Source organism: Drosophila mojavensis, unplaced genomic scaffold (genome assembly GCF_018153725.1).
Source record: "Drosophila mojavensis isolate 15081-1352.22 unplaced genomic scaffold, ASM1815372v1 contig_136, whole genome shotgun sequence".
Lineage (NCBI taxonomy): Eukaryota > Metazoa > Arthropoda > Insecta > Diptera > Drosophilidae > Drosophila > Drosophila mojavensis.
The window spans coordinates 31,672,053-31,698,386 of record NW_025318667.1 but is presented as its reverse complement, the minus strand read 5'-3'; the positions used below and the strand labels follow the sequence as shown (position 1 = coordinate 31,698,386).

General features: G+C 38.0%; 2 protein-coding genes across 2 annotated transcripts in view; one reads left to right on the top strand and one right to left on the bottom strand.

Moving 5' to 3' along the window:
- Positions 1-864: 864 nt before the first annotated feature.
- LOC26527244 lies at positions 865-1,668 on the bottom strand. Its single transcript, XM_015160526.3, has 2 exons — positions 1,337-1,668; positions 865-1,280 (listed from the first exon to the last, which is right to left on the bottom strand). Exons 1-2 carry the CDS (start codon positions 1,361-1,363, stop codon positions 912-914), a joined length of 396 nt encoding a protein of 131 aa, XP_015016012.1. The 5' UTR covers positions 1,364-1,668; the 3' UTR covers positions 865-911.
- A 593-nt stretch (positions 1,669-2,261) lies between these two features.
- The window catches only part of LOC6586325 (midnolin homolog), a 56,836-nt gene continuing 32,763 nt past the window's right edge, over positions 2,262-26,334 (top strand). The window contains exon 1 of the mRNA XM_002011905.4: positions 2,262-3,725. Within this exon, the coding sequence (XP_002011941.3) occupies positions 3,247-3,725 (479 nt within the window). The 5' untranslated portion in view covers positions 2,262-3,246. The remainder of the gene's footprint in view (positions 3,726-26,334) is intronic.

The window sequence follows — 26,334 nt, the reverse complement described above, 5'->3', positions numbered from 1 at the left end:
ACATTTGCCATGTCGGCGTAATCCATATGTTTTGTGTTGCCGAATCAGCTATTTTGTAGCTAGATCTGGCTACTTTTTAAGGCCGATTGCTACAAAAATTTTCAAACAGCTATTAGCTACAAATCTGGCTATTTTCAAATATTAAATTTAGCTAAAATGCAAGCGAATTTATAACAAAATTCGCTTCGATACTTTTTAAATGTAAATGATTTAAATGTACTGAGCTTTGTGTAGAATTAATACTACAACTGAAGAATAGGTAAGCTTTCTAATATGCTATGCAAAATTCATTTCTTATCAGTTTTTATACCCTGACCCATTGACGCCATCATTTTGTAAAAAACGCATTTCAAGTACTAGAGACTTGTGCTTTGGAATGTACACACATTTTAGCCATATGATCACGTTTTGAAAGTTTCATTAAGATTGTATGTCCACAAAACATATGGATTACGCCGATATGGCAAATGTTGCTATGAGTATAGCGTTCCACCCAACTACCTTAAAAAGGCAAATTATAAAAGCGACAATGGTGAAAATGACGAGCTGGTGGTCATAGATGAGATATTATCAGAATTAAATTAATAAAGTTGACTTTTTATGAAAAAACAGCACTGTTTTCTTTTTTGCTACTTTTTTGCTACTTTTTCAGCTATTTTAGAAGAAAGTTGGCTACTTCTAGCTACTTTCAGCCTTCGGTTTTGCTACTTTTGCTGAAAAAGTTTCGGCAACACTGTTCGTGGCAGCAGTCGCAGCGTGACCGCGCCGGACCAAACGAGAAATACCAATTTGGTCTCAAAAATATACTATAAAATACTATTTCATATTTTACAAAATACCACTATAAATACAATAACAAATAAATCGTCTGGAAATTCAAATTATAATATGTAAAAATAATACCAGACTTATTATATATAAAAAAAATAAGGGTAAACACACGCCAAGACCTTTGTACACGAAACATCAGTCGATTCATCAATGATTATGGAGAACACAGGCCTTCCCGCTGCAGAAACGCACCGTTTCATGCTAGAGATCAGTTGCTCCTTCATCACAGGTGCCAGTCCATTGTACGTAAGCGAAGCTGTTTTGGTGCGTTTGCAGCAAAACCCTTGCGCAATGGCACTATCGGGAAACGCATGCTTGACCACATCGCTAATATGGTCCATTGCTCTCATAGATATCTTATGTTCAGCAATCGCTGCAGCAAACAAAATTTCTGCCTTTTTGATAGAGGTAGCTAGAGTGTTGTCCGACTCTTTAAAAAACGATTGAATCTGAAAAAAGAATAGTTATTATTTACATATAATTTAAAAGCATATAAAGAACTCACCTTTGATTTTCCACAGAAGTATTTCATATTATCTTTGTTTTTGTGTAGCCGCGTGCTGCTTAAGTGACGCCAGCCTACTCAAAATGTCAGTCTGGCACGCTTTGCAGTGCGCATCAATATTATTTGCCCAGCCATTTTTCATTTTCCGGCATAGTCTCCCACTCAGCTCTATATTTTTGCTTATTGCTCATGTTTTCTATTTATTTGTTTTAAAATTAAGCAAGTCTTAAGCATTAAGCATTCGATTCATTAAGACTTAAAGTGTGACCAAGCCGAAAATACCATATAATACCATAAAATCTAAGAAAAATGCTACTAAATACCTAAAAGTATTTAAAATACCATATTCGGTCACACTGCGCATGAAGCGAAATGATTGTGCGTTCGTATTTTTTCGTAGCCCGAACCCAAAAAGTGATGAGCCGAGCAAATACGAAGTGGTCTGGGAGATAACTCCCGAAAAAAGTGTGCAAAACGCTTTACACTACTTGTCCGGTCTATGTGTTCTTTGGTTAGTGATTCACATTCATTTTTTTCCCTCCAATTTCAAGCACAAATTCTAAAGTAAGCGATGCCAATCTTTTTGCAATTTAGCGCTGCTAACCCATTGGCATTCGTAAACATATCGAAAACGGAATTTAGTGCTGCTAACCCAATATAAATCTTATTACCTTTTTTGTTTAATTCATAATATATTGATATTAGGGTATTTTGCAATATTTTTTAAAAGTACGTAGTTTTAGTCTCATCACACGTAGGCTCGTAGATCTCCTTTAAAATACGGAGATCTACGTGAAAAGACGGAGGGTTGGCAGCCCTCGTAGTGACACACTCAACCGTGTATTAATGGCTTGAGTAACATAACTATGTTATGTGAACAGATGCATTCCGATAACATTGCAAGCCTTTCAATAAAATGTTATCATCGATAATTTAGAAGCAAACCCAAAGCCGGTCGAGGCGGACGTGCGACGCTCGGTACGCGAGATTTACTTTTCTGACTGTGCGTTGACGCCTGGTGTGTGTGTGCTGAGGTTTTTTTTTTTTTAATTTTGTTGGTCATCAACGTTTCCTCCGCTTGTAATTTGATTCTTTGACCATTGCTACAAAAGATAAAGGTAAATTGTGGCTGTGTGTGCGCTAACAGCACATATTTAGAAAAGCCCTCAACAGCAAAGCAATGAATCCGTTACAATTTCGTAGCTGTAAATAAAATCAGATTCTGAACAATTGCCGCGTGTTCGCGCCTAAATGAATAAGCAAAGCAAGTGATCCATATGCCCAGATACGCCGCATTGGAATAAATTTTTCCAATAAACACAAATACATATAAGCCGAACATTTTAACCTAGCCAGCAAGAGATCGTAGATGAAGGAACAGCAACTGCAGTGCAAGTCAAACTCTAAACGGTTTCGCAATCGGTCGACAAAAACCTACCACGCATCGTTCGCCACGTTGAGCTTGTTTCCAAATACACGTAACTCTCGCAACCATCCCCATACTTTGGTGGCAGCAGTAGCAGCGACACTTCTCAGTCGCCACACATCAAATAGACGAAAAATTTAGAAGCAGCGCAGCCGCCGTCACCTATCAACGTTGATGTTTCTCGCTCTTCGTGCTGTGCGTGCATACGTTCGTTATCCCTCTGTGTGGTTGTGCGTATGCGTAGCTGTGTGTACGTACGTGCATATAAGGTGTGGTGTGTATACAAAATCGATTGAATCAACGCTACAGTCGCCGTCATCGACGTCGCAGCCTCCGTTACGCGATTTTCGACGCATTTTTTGTGTGCAGGGTTTTCAATTGCTGATTGTTAATTTCCTTTATTTTGTTTTAAATATTTTCCTTGACCGATTGAGTGTGTTGCTTTTTGTTTGTTTTTGTTTCGTGAAAGAGATATATTTGTTTAATGATGGATAAATCAACCACAACGAACACGGCAAATGCGAAAGCCACAACGGACGCCAACGTTAAAAACGAGGCAGCAGCAACAAATGGGGCAGGGTGTGGCAGCAGTGGAGCCATCGACAGCAGCAACATTGGTAACACCAGCATCAACAACAACAACAAGAACGATGACAATAAAAGCAACAATGCTGGCAGGCAAACGTTTGCGCAGGCTGCGGCCATGGCAGCCGCAATGGCCACAACAAGTGCGTTGCTCAGTAGTACCAACAATTCGACAACAGTTGCCAACAGAACTGGATTGGGAACGGGAACTGGAATGGAACGTAATAATATGATGATTAACCTCAATGTTAGTACGACAACTGGCGGCAATTTCAGCGTCTGCGTCGAGCCCCACATTAGCATCGAAAGCTTGAAGAAGATTATAGCCAAAAAACTGAAAGTTGCCAAGGATCGCATATGTTTGCTGCATCGCGAGAAGTGAGTATTGCATATATCTACATATACTGTTAAAATGTCTTTGTTGTGATCCTGCTGCTGTGGGTACCCAAGAAGAGGATTGCCATAGATTAATTTACAATTTAATTGGCATCAATGTGTGTATGAAAATTTATAGGTGCACATGTATGTGCTTATGCTCATGTTTAATTGTATATTCAAATCTCTAGTTATAATTACGTCTGCTGAGTGAATTGTGAGATCAATATAATTTATTAACTAAAAATACGCATGTATATTATGTTATATTTGACGTTTCTCTCTCCCCCTTTAACATATGGAATTGATCAAATTTTAGTTGCTCAGAGGCGTGACATCGTGAGGGGTTGATGCAAGCTGTTGCTAAAATCAATGAAGCAACATTTTTACTACATCAAACTGAACAGCAACAAAAGCAACAATCGCTTCTCACGAGTTTAGTTTGTTTAGTTCAATGAGAAGAGGCCTTTTTATGTTTTGTTGCGAAGTATTCTATGCGACTGCGTATTGTTCCCGTTTTGTTATAACGATAACTTCTAAAGTCAAGTAATTGTGCAGCAGAGACAGTTTGAAAGCGTAATCATGTCACCCAAGAGAGTAAGAGCAATTATTATACTACAGTACAATCCCGACGATTTTCAATTTAGACAGAAATTCAAATCATTATTGAGAACATTTTTTTCTTTTTTTTTTTTTTAAGGGGATAGTATTTTTTATTTTTATTTATTTATTTATTTTTCTTTCGATTTATTTATTTTTATTTCGATTTTTGATTTACGTGGTACGAATTATCGAGACTCGACTGTATTATTTCATGTTGTGTACATGTGAAGGAAACTAAAATGGAAACCCAAAGCTTTTATGTTATTTTATTAACAATAATTTAGTTTAAAAAAATATGTAAATGTGGGCAGCGCTGTTAGCTGGCAACAACTTGTTGCACTACAGCAGCAGTGCATCGTCAGCGTTGACGGAGCATAAAAAAAAAAAATTGAGCTCTCGCAGCAAATCAAACGAACAATAAAGAAAAGAAGGAAAGAAGATATAAAAATAAAAACAAAACCCAAACGACTTGGCTTCAGGGCTGCCAACTTAGCCTTTTACCGGCCAGACGTGGTCTTTAGACCCATTCACGAAAGTGAAATGGGTATATTGGTTTTGTGCAATGTCCGTCTTGCTGTCCGTCCGTCTGTCCGTATGAACGCAATCTATTTCGGCGCTATTGAAGCTAGAGACTTGAAATTTGGAACACATACTCGTGTATATCTCCGATTTATAGTGTTAAAATTTTCCCGATCCGCCCACTTGGGGCGTGGCAAAAAAGGCATTTATATGCGTCAGCCATCTATTTTTGTATTTGTACACATAAATAGGCTTAATAAGTATTGATAACACGGAAGGAAACATTTTTATAAAATTAATTAAATATAAAAAAAAAAAAACTAAAATAACAAAGATTTGTAATTTACAAAAAAGAGTTTTCCGCGGGATTTGAACTCGCCGAATAGCATGTTCATGTCAAAATATCTAAAATAAAGATGTATATGCGTATATGTATTTGAGGGCTATTTAAGAAGAAACAAAAATAAAATTATTCGACTAAGAAAATAAAAGTATTAATTTCCATTCATTCAAGCTCGCACCTTCCCAATAAAATATCTATTTTATAAAAAACGAAATATGTATGAAAAAAAATAAAAATAATAACATCGAAGAGGTTTCGAACCTCTAACATAATTTGCGTCACCCTTAGCACCCGCGCCACTGCTTTGCTTGACCACCAAGTTGCTAAAATAGAATAGCTTAATAACAGAGCGTCATCAGACAAAACTATAGTAACGGCTAGAAAGTCCAGTAATCAATCGAAATTCTAAGAACGTGAGAAAAGGCGCGCTTCTGTCTGTAGGCATTGAATAGACGATGAGTGTGTGCACATGTATAAGAAAATCGCGCTGATCTGCTGCTAGCTTGAAGCCGGTATCCAATATATGGATATAAATATTTAATAAAAATCAAAATTGTATACATTATATATGTACGTAATTTGAATGCAATGATGCAATGATCATAGCAATAGCTATGGATGATTTTCCAATTTTAATGGGATCACGCCCTGTTTTTTGTTGCGCACTAGACTTGAAATTGCACTATATACTCTGGTTGGCGGCGTTTGGGCTGTGAATGAGTCTTCTGCAATCGGTATCGCCCGACTGCAACGTTCTTTTTTGTTTTCAACTGCAAATTGCAGGAAAATTGTAATCTATCTGCTGGCGGGAAATTTGGAATTTTTATACCCTGAACCCATTTTCAATGGGAAATCAGGGTGTAATGGTTTTGTTAAAAGTATGTAACAGGCAGAAGGAGGCGTGGCAGACCCCACAAAGTATATATATTCTTGATCAGGGCGACGAGCTGAGTTGATTTGGCCCTGTCCGTCCGTCCGTCTGTCCGTATGTATGAACGCGTCGATTTCAGAAGATATAAGAGCTAGAGACTTCAATTTTTTTTTAAATGTCCGTAATTACAGCGCGCATATCAAGTTTATCATTAAAAATCGATAACTCATCCCGATCTTTTTTTTATCGATTAAAACCCTTATCGAAAACCAGTTATAAAATTATATCTTCTACACCTTTATTGCTAGAGTCTCCAAATTTTTAATGTATGCTTATATGAAATTTATACAAGTTCGGTTTTTGTTAAAATGTACCCCCACCTCTAAATTCACCCCCTCACCCTCACTTTTGTAAAAAGCGTATTTCAAATACTAGAGACTTGTGCTTTGGCAATTACATGCATATTCATGTTATAATCATAATCTGAAAGTTTCATGAAGATCGTACGTCCATAAAAAAGTTATTAAACAATTAAGTTCTCATAGTAAGCGCACACTGCAGCCCATGCGTGTTTATGCGTGGTTGCTTGTGTGTGTATGTGTGTGTGTGTATGCGTTTGTGTATGTATGTATGCCTGTGTGTGCGCGTGTGTGTGTGTGTGCGTGTTTCTTGTGAAAGACGCGAAAAATTATTGAAATATCTATTGCTCCAAGGGTTCAGGGGATCTCGTAGTCGAGCAGTCTCGATTAGAGCTTTCTTACTTGTTTAAAATCGATTATTTAAAGTGCCTCCAAAGTACTTGAAAATTATTGGCACAAACAATTCGTAGTCATTGATTTTATTGAGTCAATTTTCGAATAAAAATATAATTCATAACAAGTAAGAAAGTTCTAGTCGAAACTTCTCGAGTACGACATCCCTTGAAGCCCTCGAGCAATTGATATTTCAATAATTCTTCGTGTATTTCTGCTTACACAAGACACCCACACACATACGCACGCACAGATAAAAGACGCATTGGCTGCAGTGTGTACCTACTATTGGAACTAAATTGCTTAATCATTTTTCTTTTGGATGGACTCTAGCTCTTATATCTTCTTAGATCAACGCGTTCATACATACGGACAGACGGAGGACAGACAGACGGACAAGGCTAAATCGACTCAGCTCGTCGCCCTGATCAAGAATATATGTATATACTTTCATACCCTGATTTCCCATTTTCAATGGGTTCAGGGTATAAAAACTGAAATGGCTATATTTCTGGCTATTCTTGAATTTGATCTAGCCGTTTCTAGCAGGTTTGAAAGTGTAATTTGGCATATTGCCGGAAATGTTGGCAGCACTACTTGGCTAGCCTTTTAGGGCCTTTGCTCTCTCTCCCTCTCTCTCTCTCTCTTTCTGCGTCTACCTTTTCCTCTCTCTGTTTCCATCTCCCTGTTTTACGCGTCGTGTGTATGCAGAGCAGCTCTTACTGCAGGTTAACAGTTAAACTACACTGAATTCGTGCTGTGGGCAGGGCGAACACAGTTAAAGGGCTTCCAAAAAATAATATTGAAATGTGAATAGTGGTGAATAACGAATTGAACTGAATACAATTCCAACCCAACGACAAACAATAAACCTTTATTTATTTTTTGTTGTTGTAAAATTTAGTAGCATTTTTTACTTTGTTGCCGCGTTTTGCAGGTTTGCCCCACTCTATTTGCGTCATTATAAAAAAAAAAAAAAAATAATAATAATAATAATAAAACAAAAAGAACCCTGCTGATAAGAAATTTGTTCTTATTTCGTCAGTTCAGTTCAGTTGCTGAATCTTTTTTTGTGCTTTGCCGTTTTGCTGCAAGTATGTAAACTGCAACAACTCACTTTGATCCGACTTAAATTTATTTTGCTTTGTTGTATTGCTTCCGTTGGTTAATTTTCGTTCGCTATATTGGCTTGAAAATAGAGGATGACGACGCGATGTGACGACGTTGACGACATTTGTTGCGTAGCAACATACATATATGTGTGTATATAGGTACATATATGTATTTGTTTACAGACGTTTTCATTTGTGAATGTGTGTGTGCTTTGTGTAAGAGATTTACAGCATGCTCTATATACTGTAGGTATTTGTATTGAATCTAAAAAGTTCTTTCTCATAGTATCTATTAGTTGTGAACTCTTATATGTTATCTTCTTTTTTATTTTAATAATAAAAAAAAAAAAAGTTGCCGAGGCTGATGCGCTGCTCTTTGTTCTTGGCTGCAATCAAAATCGTTTCAGTTGTCGCTGCGCTTATCGGCGTCGCTGCCATTGCAACTGCCGCTGCCTCTGTCCCTGTCTTTGGGCACCGAGCCGGGCTTTTCTTTGTGTGTTGAAAGTTCTACGACCACCCAAATGTCATATGTTGTTTAACTCGCGGAAGCCATATAACCGAGTGCCCATATCGAATTGGTGGTGGGGTTTGGGGAGCACTGAGGGTTGTCCTCTGATAACGTCCCTAAAACGCACCACTACTAGACTTCAGCGGCATCACACCAGAAAAAAAGGAAGATAGCTGTAAAAGGTCCTTCTGAAGCAACCAAGCCAAAAGCGAGTCAAGCGTGAAAGGATCCTATTCCGTTCCCATTGCCTTTGCGCTAGCCTAGTTGTCCGTCTTACTGTCCGTCCGTCTGTCCGTATGAACACAGTTTATTTCGGCGTCATTTTTATATCCCATTGAAAATGGGAAATCAGGGTATAATGGTTTTGTTGGAATGTATGTAACAGGCAGAAGGAGGCATGGCAGGTTTCTTTGATGTGCACCAAAAATTTTATGATGATGCTAAATTTTATAATATATATATAATATTGTTCTATTTAACGACGAAACCAACATTTTCATTTATAGAAATGACTATTCCAGGCATGTAAGACTCCCTGAAGGTACAGAATTTGATCCTCGCTACACAAAAAAAAAAAAAAAAAAATAGTCTAGCGTGGCGGTGAAAACATTATGGTGTGGGGCTGCTTCTGTATCGTCTGATTTTCCTAATATCTGACGTTATGAGAGTAGCAGACTACAGGGATATTCTCGGGTTGTCAAACAAGATAACGGCCCGAAACCCTCGTCTAAAATAGTAAAAACTTGGTTTGAGGTTAGTAAAGTGGACATTCTCGCTTGGCCCAGTCATTCTCCTGAATCCAATCGAAAACGTGTATAGTATATTGAAAAAGCAGATGGTAAAGAAAAAGTGTGACAATAAACGGTAACGGTAACGGGGACTGTGTCCAAGAAACACGGAGGAAGATTACGAATGAGACCTGCCAAGCTTTAATTAGGTGTATGTCCAACCGGATAGAAAACTTTTTTGAAAATAAAAGAGGATATACAGGATATTGATCCAAAAATAGAATAGCAACAAATTTTGAATGATTTGAAAATCAAACAAGTAAGAACGTTGCAGTCGGGCGTTACCGACTGCGGAATACTCATTCACATCCCATCAACAATTTAGTAGTTAAGTTTCGCTCTAATACTGTAGAATATACAGGTTTTTCCGATTTGCCCCAACTGGGCGTAGACACCTCATTATTGGTCAGTTTTTAGAAAGAGATAACGGTACCCTAACTGCAAAGTTTGAATGCTTACCCTCAAAAAAAAAAGTGAAAATTACAGGGTATTTTTCGATATGCCACGCCCCTAAAGAGGCGTAAAAATTATTTTTAGGGAATCGATAGAGGAGGCTACCAGTAACTCAACTATCTAAATTTGAAGCTTCTAGCTATTATACTTTAGGAGATATAAACTTTTGCGGTTTGCCACGCCCCCTGTGGGCGGACATATATCCGACAAAACTGTTTGGTCGTGGGTGATCAGTCCGAGTATATATACAAAATTTGAAGTCTCTGCGATCAATAGTGTCCAAAATATAAGAGAATTTAAAAAAGCACTATATCTTCAGGTCCGATTTGCCACGCCCCCAATAGGCGTAGACTTAAAATTAAAAATGCAAAATTTCAGCATTCTAGGCTTACAACTTTAGGAGCTACAGTTTTATCCGATTTGCCACGCCCCCAATGGGCGTAGATATATCCGCCATAGCTCGTGATCTTGGGTGGTCATCGCGGACCTACATACCAAATTTCAGCTTTCTAGCTCTTTAACTAACATGATTTCTAGTATATCGGAAAATGCATTTTCCGATTTGCCACGCCCCTAGTGGGCGGATCGGGAAAATTTTAACACTTTATAAATTGGAGATATACACGAGTATGTGTTCCAAATTTCAAGTCTCTAGCTTCAATAGCGCCGAAATAGATTGTGTTCATACGGACAGACGGACGGACGGACAGCAAGACGGACATTGCACAAAACCAATATACTGATTCACTTTCGTGAATGAGTATAAAAATAAAATACAACTTACCAAAGTAAAGTGTACTTATTATTTTCGTCAAGCACAAAAAGCTCCAATTTTGTTTATTTGTTTGTAACTTTAGAGAAAATAAGTCTTGTTTTCCAAATTTACTTATTTTTATTAATATATACTTAATACAGAATTGCATTTTAATTTTCATGTTTAGGGCAGTAGAAAAAATGTTTTGCTAAACTAAACCAAAAAAAAGTTTAATTTTAAGGGGTGTACCTATTATTTTCATCATGAGTGTATATATATACATATTTACATTTATATGTATACATTATCACTTAGTTTTGTGACCAAAACGCACATGTGCCCTATTGTTGCATATGTGTGCGTTCTTGTCCATATTCCTCTGATTATTGCGCATATCAGTTAAATGAAAATGCTGCGACTCTGGCCCCTTTACCAAGGTGCTTTGGTTTTAGTGTTTGCCATCATACAAAACGTCGTCGCCGTGGCCGTTAGCGTTGACGCTGGCGTCGTCGTTGACAGCGACGACTATGACATAAGCTTGCTTAGTCACATGTAGTCACTGTCTGTGTGTCGATTTTTTGTATACTGTGAGCGACAGAGAGACAAAGAGAGATCGTAAAATTGGGAGATAGAGAAATATATAAAGAGAGAGTAAAAGAGAAATAGTGTTTGAGAGAGAGAGAGAGAAAAATAGAGAGGGAGATAAATTTAATTTGTTTTAATTTATTTGAGTTTCTATTTAAAACGAAAAAATAACAATGTTTGACTGCTAAGTCGGCGTCACGGTCAACATGGCGGTAGCGTCGCAGCGCAAAGCAAAGCAACAATTCAATGCCATCGTCACCTACTAAGCGTCGTATGTTTTTTGTTTGCATGTTGAGTTTCATTACAGTGTTGACTTTCTTTGCTTTGGTCGCGTGTGTTGAATTTCTTTGAGGCCCCGTGTTCAATACGCTGCGTTTTAGTTTTATTATTATTATTTGTATACACTGAACCCATTGAAAATGGGAAATCTAGATATAATGGTTTTGTTAAATGTATGTAACAGGTAGAGGAGGCGTGGCAGACCCCACAAAGTATATATATTCTTGATCAGGGCGATGAGCGCGGATAGCGAGTTTATCACAAAAAATCGATAAGTCATCCCGATATTTTTATCGATTAAATTCTTATCGAAAATCAGTAAACATAAAAAAACAAACAACAGCAACTGCAAAAGTAAATGCAATACAAAATTTAATAAAAATAGAAATACAAATACAGTTTAACAAGATTTGTTGCTTTCGCTGCGCAATTTTTAGTTGTTCTTGATTAGGGCATTCTGCATCATTGCCCCTTGGCGACCCCCAGGCTGCCGTTGTCTGAGATCTTGTTTAAAAAATGTCGACGACGACGCGCTGTCGCTGTCGCCGTCTTTGCCGCTTGCACAACACGCGGCACATGAGAGAAAGGGAGTGTATAGAGAGATAAAGAGAGAGAGGGAGATGGTGAGCGAGATAAAGAGAGAGAGGGAGGTGGTGAACGAGCAAGCAAGTGATGGACGGAAATAATGGATTTTATACGAGAGAAACTCGTTTAGCTGCAACTTGGAAAGTAAGCATAGAGATAGCGAACGATAGAGAGATAGAGAGCGAATCAGACAGAAAAAGAGAATGAGACTCCGCTTTACTTAATTTATTCATTTCTCGTTGAAGTTAACCCTGCCATTCGTCTAAGCTCACCAAACGCTCGTCCCCCAACCCTATCTCAAGTTGCTAGATGTCAGCTGCTGTGCTCCAAGGCATAACCTTGGCCTTTGGCAGGCATTTGGTTGTCATATTTGTCTTAAGTACATGCCGTTTATTTGCATTCCCGATAAAGTGGCGGACCCCAAAATCAGCCAAAAATAGACTTAAAGTTTGCGTGGGCCATACACAATATATAAAGACCCACAAACATGTACATATGTATGTACGTAATGTGTGTCATTTGTCTATCCTATCGACAACATACCAAAAATACATCAGCTCGCATATGTGAATTTAGGAGATTCATCTGCTGCTAAGCTTTTGATTCGATTGCCTCACACTCGCTTACACTGCGCACTGGTCGGAATTGCCAAATAAATGGCATAAAGTAGAAAATTTCATTGTTGCAATAAAAATTCTATTCCAATATATTTAAAGTAGATTCCCTTTATATGAAAAATCAATAAATGTTTTGCTAAAAATGCAACCCTGTCATTGTGATCAAGCTTCAAAGTCCGGTAATCAGTTAGCTGATACCTAAACAAAAATTGTCGGGAAAATTTTTATTGAATTAGCGCGCTTACCAAATTTTGCCAAAATTAAATAAATTGGATTTTGAGGGCCAGAGTATGTAGAATAAATAACAAAGAAAAAATTTGTGTTGCTATATGTTATATTTATATTGTTTTTTTTTTTTTTTTTTTTTTTTTTTTTTTTTTTTTTGTACGAAAAGATAGAAATTCAGTGCATTGTGTCAATCTTCTGTAGAGTAGAACTGTACCTTCTGTGTGTTTCTCCGATATAAGCCTGGGTTTATATACCCAGACTCAGGCATAATTTCAACCCTTAAATCTAGTGCGTCTATTGCTGAGTGTGTAAGGCTCAGTAATGGTCTATTACATATTCTTATCTTATCGCTGAGTTTGTAAAACTCCGCGTTGGTCTTTTAGCTATTCTTATCCTATCGCTGAGGTTGTAATGCTCAGCGTTCGTCTCTTACATAATCTGACAATAAAATGAATGAATGAATATTGATATGCTTACTCAATTTTAAGCGTGAGGTAAAACCTATATAGTGTAAAACTTTACACACACGCGCACACACGCACGTACGCACACACAGGCATACATACACACACATACATACATACAAAAACGCATACACACACACACATACACACACAAGCAACCACGCATAAACACGCATGGGCTGCAGTGTGCGCTTACTATGAGAACTTAATTGTTTAATAACTTTTTTTATGGACGTACGATCTTCATGAAACTTTTAGATTATGATTATAACATGAATATGCATGTAATTGTAAAAGCACAAGTCTCTAGTATTTGAAATACGTTTTTTACAAAAGTGAGGGTGAGGGGGTGAATTTAGAGGTGGTTGTCAATAAGGTTTTTTATCGATAAAAAAAAGATCGGGATGAGTTATCGATTTTTAATGATAAACTTGATATCCGCGCTGTAATTACGGACATTTTAAAAAAATTTGAAGTCTCTAGCTCTTATATCTTCTGAAATCGACGCGTTCATACATACGGACAGACGGACGAACTGACAGACGGACAAGGCTAAATCGACTCAGCTCGTCACCCTGATCAAGAATATATATACTTTGTGGGGTCTGCCACGCCTCCTTCTCCCTGTTACATACATTTCAACAAAACCATTATACCCTGATTTCCCATTGAAAATGGGTTCAGGGTATAAAAATATATTTAAATATCAATCAAATCAAAGCAAAAACCATCAGCTTTTTTGTCCATTTTTTTCAGAAAATTTCAGCTTTTTATTAAAGTATCGTCCCACTAAAAACAGCTTTGTTTGCTCAACAAAAGTTGGCAACACTGGTAGGCTGTCTTGGGGAAAATGTGTCTGAAGCCAAAAAAAAAATTTACAAGCGTGACCGGTTACTGCATGCTCGACACAATTCACGGATAAATAATATGATGAATGTATTCCACAGATCCTCAAAAATATCCTCTCAAATATTAAACATTTAACTGTTGTTACAGTTGTAATGATTATGCAGATATGGTTGATATTAATCGATCTGCTTTTGAATTAGTTGTAGTAATTTTACAATAAATTGGTCGAATGAGTTTCAACGCCAAATATATAATTTAATATCTAATTAAGTATCTATTTAATTAAATAATGAATTCCCTTACTAGCTTATTACATAAGAAATTCAAAAGTATCATGCTTATTAAAAATTGTTGGTCTCTTTCATAAACATTTTTTAAAGCTTTTACAAATTCATTTGAGATCGCTTTACGCCTAGTTCCCATATATGGGCTATTTGGGTAGGCGTAGTCAAATTAACTTAAACTTTTCTATACATATTTAAATTGCCATTATTATCAAATATGCCAAGTTTCAGCTCGATATCTGCGTTTTTCGATTTTATGCCACTTTTTTGGCAATTCCGCCTAGTGTGCACTGGTAATGTGCACACGCAAATGTCGCATGTTTTGATGTATGAACACACATGTACTACCATGCCATGTCCGACCTCCTTCACCTCCAGCCCCGCTCTTTTTATACCCTGAACCCACTGAAAATGGGAAGTCAGGGTATAATGGTTTTGTGAAAAAGTATGTAACGAGCAGAAGGAGGCGTGGCAGACCCCACAAAGTATATATATTCTTGATCAGAGCGACGAGCTGAGTCGTATAGCCCTGTCCGTCCGTATGAGTGCGTCGATCTCAGAAGTTATAAGAGCTAGAGAGCATGCATACTCGTGTGTACCATACGCAGTACGAGTTTGCTTTATTTTTTCGATAAATCATCCGATAACTTTTTTATCGAGAATAATCGAAAATTAGTTTTTGTTTTTTCAGCCTCATTGGAATACTATTAGACCTGGAGACTTCAGATTTACTGTGTGTATACATATGATGAATAAAAACAATTTACAGATTTTGGATACCACGCCCCCTTTGCCCCCAATTTGTAAAAAATGCATTTCAAGTAGAGATTTGAGCTTTTGAATGTACATACATTTGAACATTATGTTTACGTTCTAAAAGTTTCAATAAGATTGTCCTTCTACAAATTAAATTATTCAACAAATAAATTCGTATAATATTGCCCACATTGCAGCGCAGCCCAAGCGCAGTCGCTGCTTACTGCGCCGTCAGCAGAGCGCGTTATTATACGTGCGTCTGGATGCATGTGTATGTATGTGTGCATAGAAGAAGTGCAGAATGATTAAAATATCAGCTTAGAGGGTTCAGGGTATCTCCTAATCGAGCAGTCTCGACTAGAGCCTTCTTACTTGTTGGTTCTGTTCTAGCTGTGATCTCGCCAGGGGCCGGCCGGCAACTGTTTGCTGAGTGAAAAGCTCGCGCGTCATACACATACACATACTCTCACTTGCTCACTCTCCTCCTCCTCATCCCCCTCTCCTTCTCTCTCGCTATCTGTCTACGGCCGTTCTGCTGACGACGCTTGCTGTGCATTGAGCGTCTGTGCCGCGCGCCAGCTGCTGCGTCGCTGCCACTGCTTTTGCTGATTATTTACATTTCAATGTTTGCCCTTTTGCGAAACGCCTTCCGGTAGCTGCGGTGCTGCTGCTGCTGGCGCTCTCGTCGCTGAATCGATAGCTTCAAATTAAAAGCAGTTCTTGCTGCCGCCGTTGCTGTTTTATTTAATTTGTCCCTGATAGGTGGTCGCTAGCCGTGTATGGTGCCGTTTCTGTTTGGTGGGGTAGGAAGTGGTTGGCAATTTTCGAGATGTGTAGGCGGTGTCGGAGGAGGTGTTTGCTATTTTTAACAGCTTTCTTTGATTTCTCATTGTTGTTTGTTGGTGCTGCTGCTGCTGTAGCTGTCAATTATAGTAGTGTTGTCGCTGTTGCTGTTGCTGTTTGCTCTTGTTCGTTGCCCTTACCTCGTTGATTTCTTTGTTTAATTTGCTTTTGTGAATGCTAGGCAATTGTGTGGGTAGGCTCACTGAGCGGCTGGAAACAGAATGATAGCAGCAGATAGTCAACCAATAAAATTGCTTACACGCACACATAAACAAGCTGGTGCTCGGCTTGGCTGCTGCTGATTTCCCATTTTCAATGGGTTCAGGGTATAATGGTTTTGTTGAAATGTATGTATCGGCAGAAGGAGGCGTGGCAGACCCCATAAAGTATATGTGTATATTCTTGATCAGGGGGACGAGCTGAGTCGATTTGGCCCTGTTCGTCTGTCTGTCCATCTTAAAATGTCCGTATTTACAGCGCGGATATCGAGTTTCTCACTAAAAATCGATAACTCATCCCGTTATTTTTTATCGATAAAAACATTATCGAAAATCAGTAATAAAATTATATCTCCTACATCTTTAAAGCTAGAGTCTCCAAATTTTAAATGTATACTTATATTCAGTTTTACAATTTCGGTTTATGTTATAATTTTTGAATTTTGGGACTCCCCTGAAACTAACTATACTGTGCGTGGTTGTGTGTTACGCATAAAACATAGGCACATTTTGATACTCGCTTCCGCACGAATCGCTTCGTTAGTATACATATTAAAATTTTTTATTAAATGAGTCCTAAAAAGTATAAAAGTTTGACGATTGCTGAAAAGAAGAAACTAATTGGAAAAGTTGAAGGAGGTGAGAAGAAAAGCGTAGTTGCAAAAGACTATGTTCAAGTGGATATTTCAGGATCCCTAACCGATGACGAAATTTTTCCTGCGACAGATACGAATGAAAAGAGCATCGATGAAGATGAAGACGATACATCAGAACCTTTGGCAACGGTGTCAGTTAAGGTAGCAAGAGCCTCATTGGATAACTTACAAAGCTTTTGTCTACAAAACGAAACTGATGAAACAGCATATCAAGCACTTTTTGTCTTTAAAAAAATTATTGAAAAGTCTGAGCAGAAGCAATGTGCTTCGAAGCAAACCCGTATAAATGAGTTCTTTATAAAGCTGAATTAATTTGAACATACATATGTACATTACGTTAAATTAAAACCCTTGATAATTCGAAGTTTTATTTATTTTCTCTTAAAATTTCGAACCATTTAATATTTCAAACATCCGATAATTCGAAATATTTTAAGAGTCCCTTGAATTTCGAAATAACGAGAGTCGACTGTAATAAATTCTCATAATATGGCCCACATTGCAGCGCAGCCCAAACGCTGTCGCTGCTAACTGCGCAGTCAGCAGAGCGCCTGATATACGTGCGTGATGCGTGTGTATGCATGTATACATAAAAGAAGTGCAGAATGAGTAGAATACCAGCTTAGAGGGTTCAGGGTATCTCCTAATCGAGCAGTCTCGACTGGAGCCTTCTTACTTGTTAATGCTAACAGCATTAACAAGAAGTAGAAGAAGAAACGTTTAGTTACCCGCTCATCGATTTTCTCTGCAACCCTATTCGAGAAATTTTCTTTTCGTACGGTGGTGGCTTTTGATTACCGTTGTTTTTATACCCTGAACCCATTTTCAATGGGAAATCAGGGTATAATGGTTTTGTTGAAATGTATGTAACAGGCAGAAGGAGGCGTGGCTGACCCCACAAAGTATATATATTCTTGATCAGGGCGACGAGCTGAGTTGATTTGGCCCTGTCCGTCTGTCTGTCCGTCTGTCCGTATGTATGAACGCGTCGATTTCAGAAGATATTAGAGCTAGAGACTTCAAATTTTTTTTTAAATGTCCGTAATTACAGCGCGGATATCAAGTTTATCATTAAAAATCGATACCTCATCCCGATCTTTTTTTATCGATAAAAAACCTTATTGACAACCAGTTATAAAATTATATCTTCTACACCTTTATTGCTAGAATCTCCAAATTTTTAATGTATGCTTATATGCAATTTATACAATTTCGATTTTTGTTAAAATTTACCCCCCACCCCTATATGCACCCCCTCACCTTCACTTTTGTAAAAGGCGTATTTCAAATACTAGAGACTTGTGCTTTGGCAAATACATGCATATTTATGTTATAATCATAATCTGATTCATGAAGATCATATGTCCACAAAAAAGTTATTAAACAATTAAGTTCTTATAGTAAGCGCACACTGTGCCCATGCGTGTTTATGCTTGTGTGTGTAAGTGTTTGTGTATCTGTGTGTGTGTATGTGTGTGTGTGCGTGCGTGCGTGTGTTTCTTGTGTAAGCTGAAAGACGCGAAAAATTATTGAAATTGCTATTACTCCAAGGGTTCAGGGGATCTCGTAGTCGAGCAGTCTCGACTAGAGCTTTCTTACTTGTTAAACTCGGAGTTGACCATGTGGACAGTTGCTCTTTAGCCTGGCTGATTCACAATCCACATATGTATGTACATGGGGACCGTATGGTTAAAGGTAGCGCCTGTAGCTTTTTGCGCCTGAAATTAATAAAAGTCATTGAACAACATCATCTGTGGGTGATTGCTGCTGTAGCTGCTGTTGCTGGGAGCCACCCCAATTAAAAGCTTAGCCTAGCAGGTCGCTCTTGCGTCAGTCTGTACGCCAGAGACAGAAATGGTGCTGGTGGTGGTACTGGCTGCTGGCCGGTGGTGCTGGCCGTCTGTTGGTGTTGACGATGGACTTCGGCAAACGCATCTTGTGGCAGGCATTAGCTTTTAGTGATGTTCATCCTTGGAAGGATTTCTTTACGTTGTGCGTACGGCAATCAAGGATGGTTTCAGTTTATAGCAGTTTTTTACAACCACTTAGGGTTGCTACTTAGTGGTGGTAGTAGTTGTTTGGCGTGGTTGTCTGTGTGTGTGTAAGTATGCATGGATACATACATTTATAGTCCCTTAATAATAACTGTCATAGCATCCCCTATGAATCAATGTTGTATCCATAATAGGTGGGCGAAAAGTATTGAATGTATCCTATCTTTAAATGTTCATACACATTTTACAGGCAAATGCATTTTTGCGCGTATATTTATCGTGTGTATCATTGAATCGTGCGCCGAAAATTTTTATTGGCAAGTCTCTACAGGGAAATACATATGTCTAGAGCTGTATCCATCAACAGAGCGCCTCATAAGATCGTTTCGTGTAAAATATGGGCAAAGTGTTTAGATTCAAGCAGCTATACCTGTTGTTTATAGTCACTGCATCTGTATCTTTGACAGTATTTTTACCAGTCTGCGTATCTGTATCTGTAAAACAAACAAAAGCAAACCTAAGAACATTTCATCATATGTTTGGAAAACAAAATATATTTAACCAAGCAAACTCAAGTCGGGGTACCCGACTCTAGTTGGAGATCCCCTGAACTCCGAATTTCAGCTCTCTAGCTCTTCAACTAATATAATTTCTGGCGTATCGGGAAATGCGTTTTCCAAATTGCTACGTCTCTAGTGGTCGGATATACATGAGGACATACATGAATATCTGTTCCAAATTTCATGAAACATTTAGATTATGATTATAACATGGATATGCATATACCAGTCTCTAGCATTTGAAATACGCATTTTACAAATATGTGGGTGAGGGGGTGGATATAGGAGTGGGGGTAAATTTTAACAAAAACCGAAATTGTAAAAACTGCATATAAGTATACATTTAAAATTTGGAGACTCTAGCTTTAAAGATGTAGGAGATATAATTTTATTACTGATTTTCGATAATGTTTTTTATCGATAAAAAATAACGGGATGAGTTATTAATTTTTTGTGATAAACTCGATATCCGCGCTGTATATAGGGACATTTAAAAAAAATTGAAGTTTCTAGCTCTCTGAAGTCGACGCGTTCAAACATACGGACAGACGGACAGATGGATGGACGGACGGACAGACGGACAGAGCTAAACCGACTCAACTCGTCGCCCTGATCAAGAATATATATACTTTATGGGGTCTGCCACGCCTCCTCCTGCCATTACATACATTTCAACAAAACCATTATACCCTGATTTCCCATTTTCAATGGGTTCAGGGTATAAACAAGTCAGAAGGCTCCAGTCAAGACTGCTCGACTAGGAGATGCCCTGAAACCTCCAGCATTTCTTTTATGCACACATGCATACACACGCATCACGCATGTATAATCACGCGCTCTGCTGACTGCGCAGTTAGCAGCGACTGCGCTTGGGCTGCGCTGCAGTGTGAGCATTATTTTGGAAAAATAGTAGCGAAAATTATATCAAATAAAAAACTAAAACAGTGGGAAATACAAATACAATATTTGACATTTTATAAAAATGCAAACTCATTGACCATTAGCTACAATTGCAACTGACCTTCAAAGTGGAGTTTGGTCGAATTTGAATATGGTATCTATTATTCTTTTAAATTCATATAAATTTATTTGCGGAATTATTATGGCTTTACAGATGCGTTTAACTTTAGAATAATCAATAAATGGATATTCAAAGTGTCCAAATTGAATTCCCTTGCTTGAAAGGGACAAAAGTTTAAAATTGTCTCGACTAATTACAGATGCGTCTATCGGATTGTGGAGTAAGTGGCATAGTTGCCTTGCATTTGACAGCAGCTTGGTCAGTCGCTGCTCGCCATCGCCTCTCAGTTAGGCGTCAGAGGTCTTCTCGGATATCTTTAAATTTCCTTTTCTTTTACTTTGTTTTGATGCGTTGTTTTCCACGTGACTATTGCACTGTGCTACTTTGCCTCATTCATGAAATCGATCCACATGTGAAGATGACGACTGAGCTGGCTTTTGGTGGTTGCTTTCTTAAAGCGTTGCCTGGTGGTGGAATTTGTCACTGGGAAGTTTCACGTCTACATTCATGCCTTGGTCTGGTGCTGGTCCAAGTGTCCCTGTACAGTTTGAGCACATTAGCGTAGCAGCTGACTGCACACAGTTTTCAGGCAACTGGAGTCTGAAAACCAAAAAGAAAAAAATATGAGAAATAAAAATTCAAAAATTTAATTTTATCTTGGGCTTTATATGTTGGCTGGGTGGGTGGTTACTTGTCGTGGTGTGCTCTTTGGGTCTCTCTGGGCGTTCGTTGACTGCGCCGGGCCTGGTTACGAATCTCGTTTAGCCTTCGTGTGTCAGACTTCAGCGTCAGCGTCAGCATTTACTGTCTATTGCGTAAAAGCACGACGCTAAAGCTAGGTACACACGATGCAAAGTTAAAAATAATTTGCAGCAAAGGTTTGCACAAATGTTCACACCAATGCGAATATTGCAAGCAAATTACTTGCTTCAATCAATTTTTATTTTACACGCAAACTTTTGCATGGCTATTTCGTGAAATATATTGCATTAATGTCTACACGTGTTTTCATTTTTTGTTTTTGTTTGCATTGCTTGCAAGTGACACTCATTTGCAAGTTCTGTTGCTTTGAAAAAGTCAAGGATTAATGACGTGTTTATATTATGTCTGCACAAAAATCGAAAGCTGCTCTTGTTGCTATATTAGCAATTTTGATAGAACGAAGAAAAATGAGAAGATCAAAGCCTGCCAAAAACAGGTAAGAAATCTCTAGTCGAGAGTGCTCGACTAGATACTACCCTGAATCCAACTAATAAAAATGCCCATTTAGTATGGCTAAAATTTCGATTTCGATGTATTTAAAAATATAAATGAAATACAAAACTCATTTAATAAAATATAAAAATATTTTGACTTCTCGATCGAGCGTCACGCAGCTACTCACTACGCCACCTCACTTTTGGAAGCTGCGGTGGCAAAACTGAAATAGATTCACTGCTGCAGCGCCATCTACCAAAACTAAACCAAAGTAACTGCTGATGTGATTCTAAGAATCTGCTAGAATAACCAAACTTTTAAATACGCACATTTAGTATGGTTAAAGTTTCAATTTCGGTGTATTTAAAAATGTAAATTAAATAGAAAACTCATGAAAATATAAAAATAGTTTGAAACAATTAAAAAAATTAACATCAGTTGCACCGATCGGGATCCGAACCGCGACTTCTCGATCGAGCGTCATGCAGCTAACACACTACGCCACTTCACTTCGCCAAGTGACGCTGGCAAAACTCAAATAGATTCACTGCTGCAGCGCCATCTACCAAAACTAAACGAAACTAACAGCTGATGTGATTCAACGAATGTTTCTAGAAGAAGTTTGAATGTATGTGTGCACACGCATACGATGCTGTTATAGCTGCTGCAAGTGCGTTTGTTAATTGGCCAAATATTTGATTATTTTTTATTAATTTTTGACTGAACGGAATTTAATGAAACTTTCAGCATATGATCTACATATTATATTGAATATTTGAGAAATTTAAAAAAAATAAAAAATCATTCACAAGTAGCTGTAGTGGCATCTGACTTGAACTTGAATGTTTTTATTCGATAAAAACATAACGGGATGATTTATCGAATTTTAAAAGCAAACTCGACATCCGCGCTGTATATACGGTCATTTGGAAAAAATTCAAGTCTCTAGCTCTTATATCTTCGGAAATCGACGCGTTCAAACATACGGACAGACACCCAGACGGACAGGGCCAAATCAACTCAGCCCGTCGCCCTGATCAAGAAAATACATATATACTTTGTGGGGTCTGCCACGCCTCCTTCTGCCTGTTACAAACATTTCAACAAAACCATTATACCCTGATTTCCCATTGAAAATGGGTTCAGGGTATAAAATGTCCAGAATTCCCGCTGTCCGCTTTTTGGAATTTTTTCCGCAATTGGATTTTCAAAAATGCCAGATTTGGCGGGAAAAAAGCTGATTTGGCAACACTGCACCTCATACGCTCAATACGAACGTATAGATATGTATACATGCATAATTTTATGCAATACATACAAGTGTATTTATATATGTGTGTCGCCCTTGAAGCTTAGTTACTTTAGGTCTAGACGCAGACAGAGCAGTCTACTCTCACTGCTATTACTGCTGCCATCATGGCAGTGCCATGTTGTTCACCATGTACCTGCTGTTGGCAGTGTTGCCAGATTAGCTATTTAATAGCATTTCTAGCTATTTTAAAATCGTAAATGCTATGAAAAATTTGAAAATGCTATTAGCTATAAATCTAACTATTTTACAAATTAATATTGTTTCACTTATTTTAGTATTAAAGGAAAAAACAGTGTTCCATTAAATCCTAAATTGTACGTAATGATCTGCGCGATACTATCACCACTACTTTAACGTACTTTTATCATCACTAGTGGTGAATTTACACCATCTCTAATTGCGCGCTTTTTATACCCTGAACCCATTTTCAAGTCAGGGTAAAATCGTTTTGTTGAAATGTATGTAACAGGCAGAAGGAGGCGTGGCAGGCCCCACAAAGTATATATATTCTTGATCAGGGCACCGAGCTGAGTCAATTTGGCCCTGTTCGTCTGTCTGTCCGTCCGTCCGTATGTATGAACGCGTCGATCTCAGAAGATATAAGAGCTAGAGACTTGAAATTTTTTTCCTAGGTCCGTGTATATCACGCGCATATCGAGTTTTGCTTTAAATATCGATAACTTTCCCCGTTATTTTGTTATCGATTAAAACATTATCGAAAAATCTATTTTAAAATTATATCTTCTTCATCTTTAAAGCTAGCGTCTCCAAATTATATCTGTATACTTATATGCATTTTATCCAATTTCGGTTTTTGTCAAAATTTTTACCCCCCACCCACAATTCACCCCCTCACCTTCAAATTTGTAAAAGACGTTTTTCAAATACTAGGGACTTGTGCGTTGGCAAATACATGCATATCTATATTATATTCATAATCTGAAAGTTTCATGAAGTTAGTCCATCCACATGAAAAGTTATTAAACAATTAACTTCCTATAGTAAGCCACCACTGCAGCCAATGCGTGTTTATGCGTGCGTGCGTATGCCTGTGTGTGTGCGTGTATGTGTGCATATGCGAAAAATTATTGAAATATCAGTTGCTCGAAGGGTTCAGGGGATCTCGTAGTCGAGCAGTCTCGACTAGAGCTTTCTTACTGGTTGGTATTGATTGAATGAACGAGTGCACTAAGAATGGAAAAGAAATATGAGCAAAAATTTCGTGAGTCATGGACCAAAATAACATAATTTAAAGACTGGATAAGGGAGGACGAGTCCGACAACACACGGGCATATTGCATATACTGCAAATGTAGTATATTTGCAAAATTACATGATATTAAAATGCATGCCGCGACAAAAAAGCATAAAAGTGCGGTTGGCGGCTTAGGGCTGTCATGATTATACCGTGCCTTCAAAATTTTTAAACATGATTCCACTTAACCAAAAATACAATTCTACCGATGATTTAGATGTGGACCAAATTATATCACTATTGAATAACAATTAAAAATAAAATTTTAAGTTAATGCATAATGCATAAAGAGTTCAGCTATTTTGTAAGCTATTTTTTTTTTAAACCTATTTTCAGCTACTTTTTAGAGGCGATTTAGCTATTTTCATGTCTCAAAACCTGGCAACACTGCCTGTTGGTACATTCACGTATATATGTATGTATATTCATGTATTGTGTACATTCATGAGCGCGTGTTGTTGCTATGACGAAGTAGTCGAAGCTTTCTTTTGCCATTAGGCTATGATTATTTTGGCATACAGACTCTGTCTTTTTCTCTCAGCTTTGTTATGCAGCCTACGCGAAGGCCTTGGCTCTGAACATGCTACCGACTAGCGATATAACAGTGTTGAGCAACGTGCCGTACGTTGACGTAAGCAGCAATGAATGAAAATGAATACGTTTTGTGTCAATTTGTGTGTGGAGCGGTGGCCAGGCTTGAATCTGACCCAAATATGCTTCGCGTTTTCGTATCCAAGCAGCGTCGGTCAATTCTCAATTCATCAATCATGCGTGCAGCCTTTACTGTTCATTCGTTTATTCGGTTGTTCGGTCGTACATTTACTGTTTTTGTTGCCTGGGTTAATGTAACAGCCATTCGGTGCAATACGCTCTCTCTCTCTCTCTCTCTCTCTCTCTCTCTCTCTCTCTCTCTCTCTCTCTCTCTCTCTCTCTCTCTCTCTCTCTCTCTCTCTCTCTCTCTCTCTCTCTCTCTCTCTCTCTCTCTCTGTCTCTCTCTCTCTCTGTCTCTCTCTCTCTCCCGCTGTCCCTCTCTCTCTCTCTCTCGCAACAAAACCAGCAAGCCCGATGCTGCTGCCGTCTTAACTGATGCATCAAGGCGACTGCGAAAGCGACATCCCAGTGTGTATGTATATGTATTACCGTGGTATCTGCCTGCCTGCCGCCGTATGGCGTAAGTGTAAAGTTAAGTAACTTATGCTGTGACGCTTTGTTGCTGTAGTTTTCATTTACCTTTTTGTGTGCTGGGTTTTATGTCTGGCGCTTCAAAACAAAAAGATTTAATATACAGTATACCAATAATGTCTTCGTACAGCAATGATTTTTTTTCTTTGGCAACGAATAATTGATGCAAAATGGGCAAAAATTAAAAATTTTAATATACAGATTTATTAACTAATATTTTAACAACAATTTAGAAAAAAGATAATTTCAATATTTTAGCATAAAAGGTATAGCTAAAAACCATACAAAAAACGCGTTTTTGCCTCCAATAAAGTCTTCGTACAGCGTACTTTCCTTGAACTTTAGCTGCAGACAAAAAGCGAAAATGATAACGGTTTTTTAGCGAATTTTTGCGCTAATCGCAAAAAACGTTTGGAGTTTGCTCATCAGTACAAAAATGCACCAATTGAGTTCTGGCGTGATATATTATTCTCAGACGAATCAAAATATAATATATTTGGATCAGATGGACGACTGCGTGTGTGGAGAAGAGCTAGAGAGGCACTAGATCCAAAAGCACAATTAAGACAGTAAAGCATGGTGGTGGTGGTGTGATGGTATGAGGTTGTATGGCTGCTGGTGGCGTCGGAAATTTGGAAATAATTGATGGAGTGATGGACCACCTTAAATACATTGACATTTTAAAAAAGAGTTTGGCTCCAAGTGTTGAAGGTTTATCACGGTCTTATTATTTTCAACATGACAATGATCCTAAACATATGGCACATAACACCAAAATGTATTTGGCATTCAACACTCCCCATTTATTAAAGACACCACCACAGAGTCCTGATCTTAATCCGATCGAGCATTGCTGGAATATGTTAGAAAAAAGGGTCAGAACACACCACATTAGTTCAAAATCCAAACTTATAGAAGTACTAAAAGAGGAGTGGGTGAAAATTTACAAAAAATACACAGAAAAGTTAGTTTTGTCGATGCCAAAAAGACTAGAAGCAGTTATAAAGAATAAGGGCTACCCCAC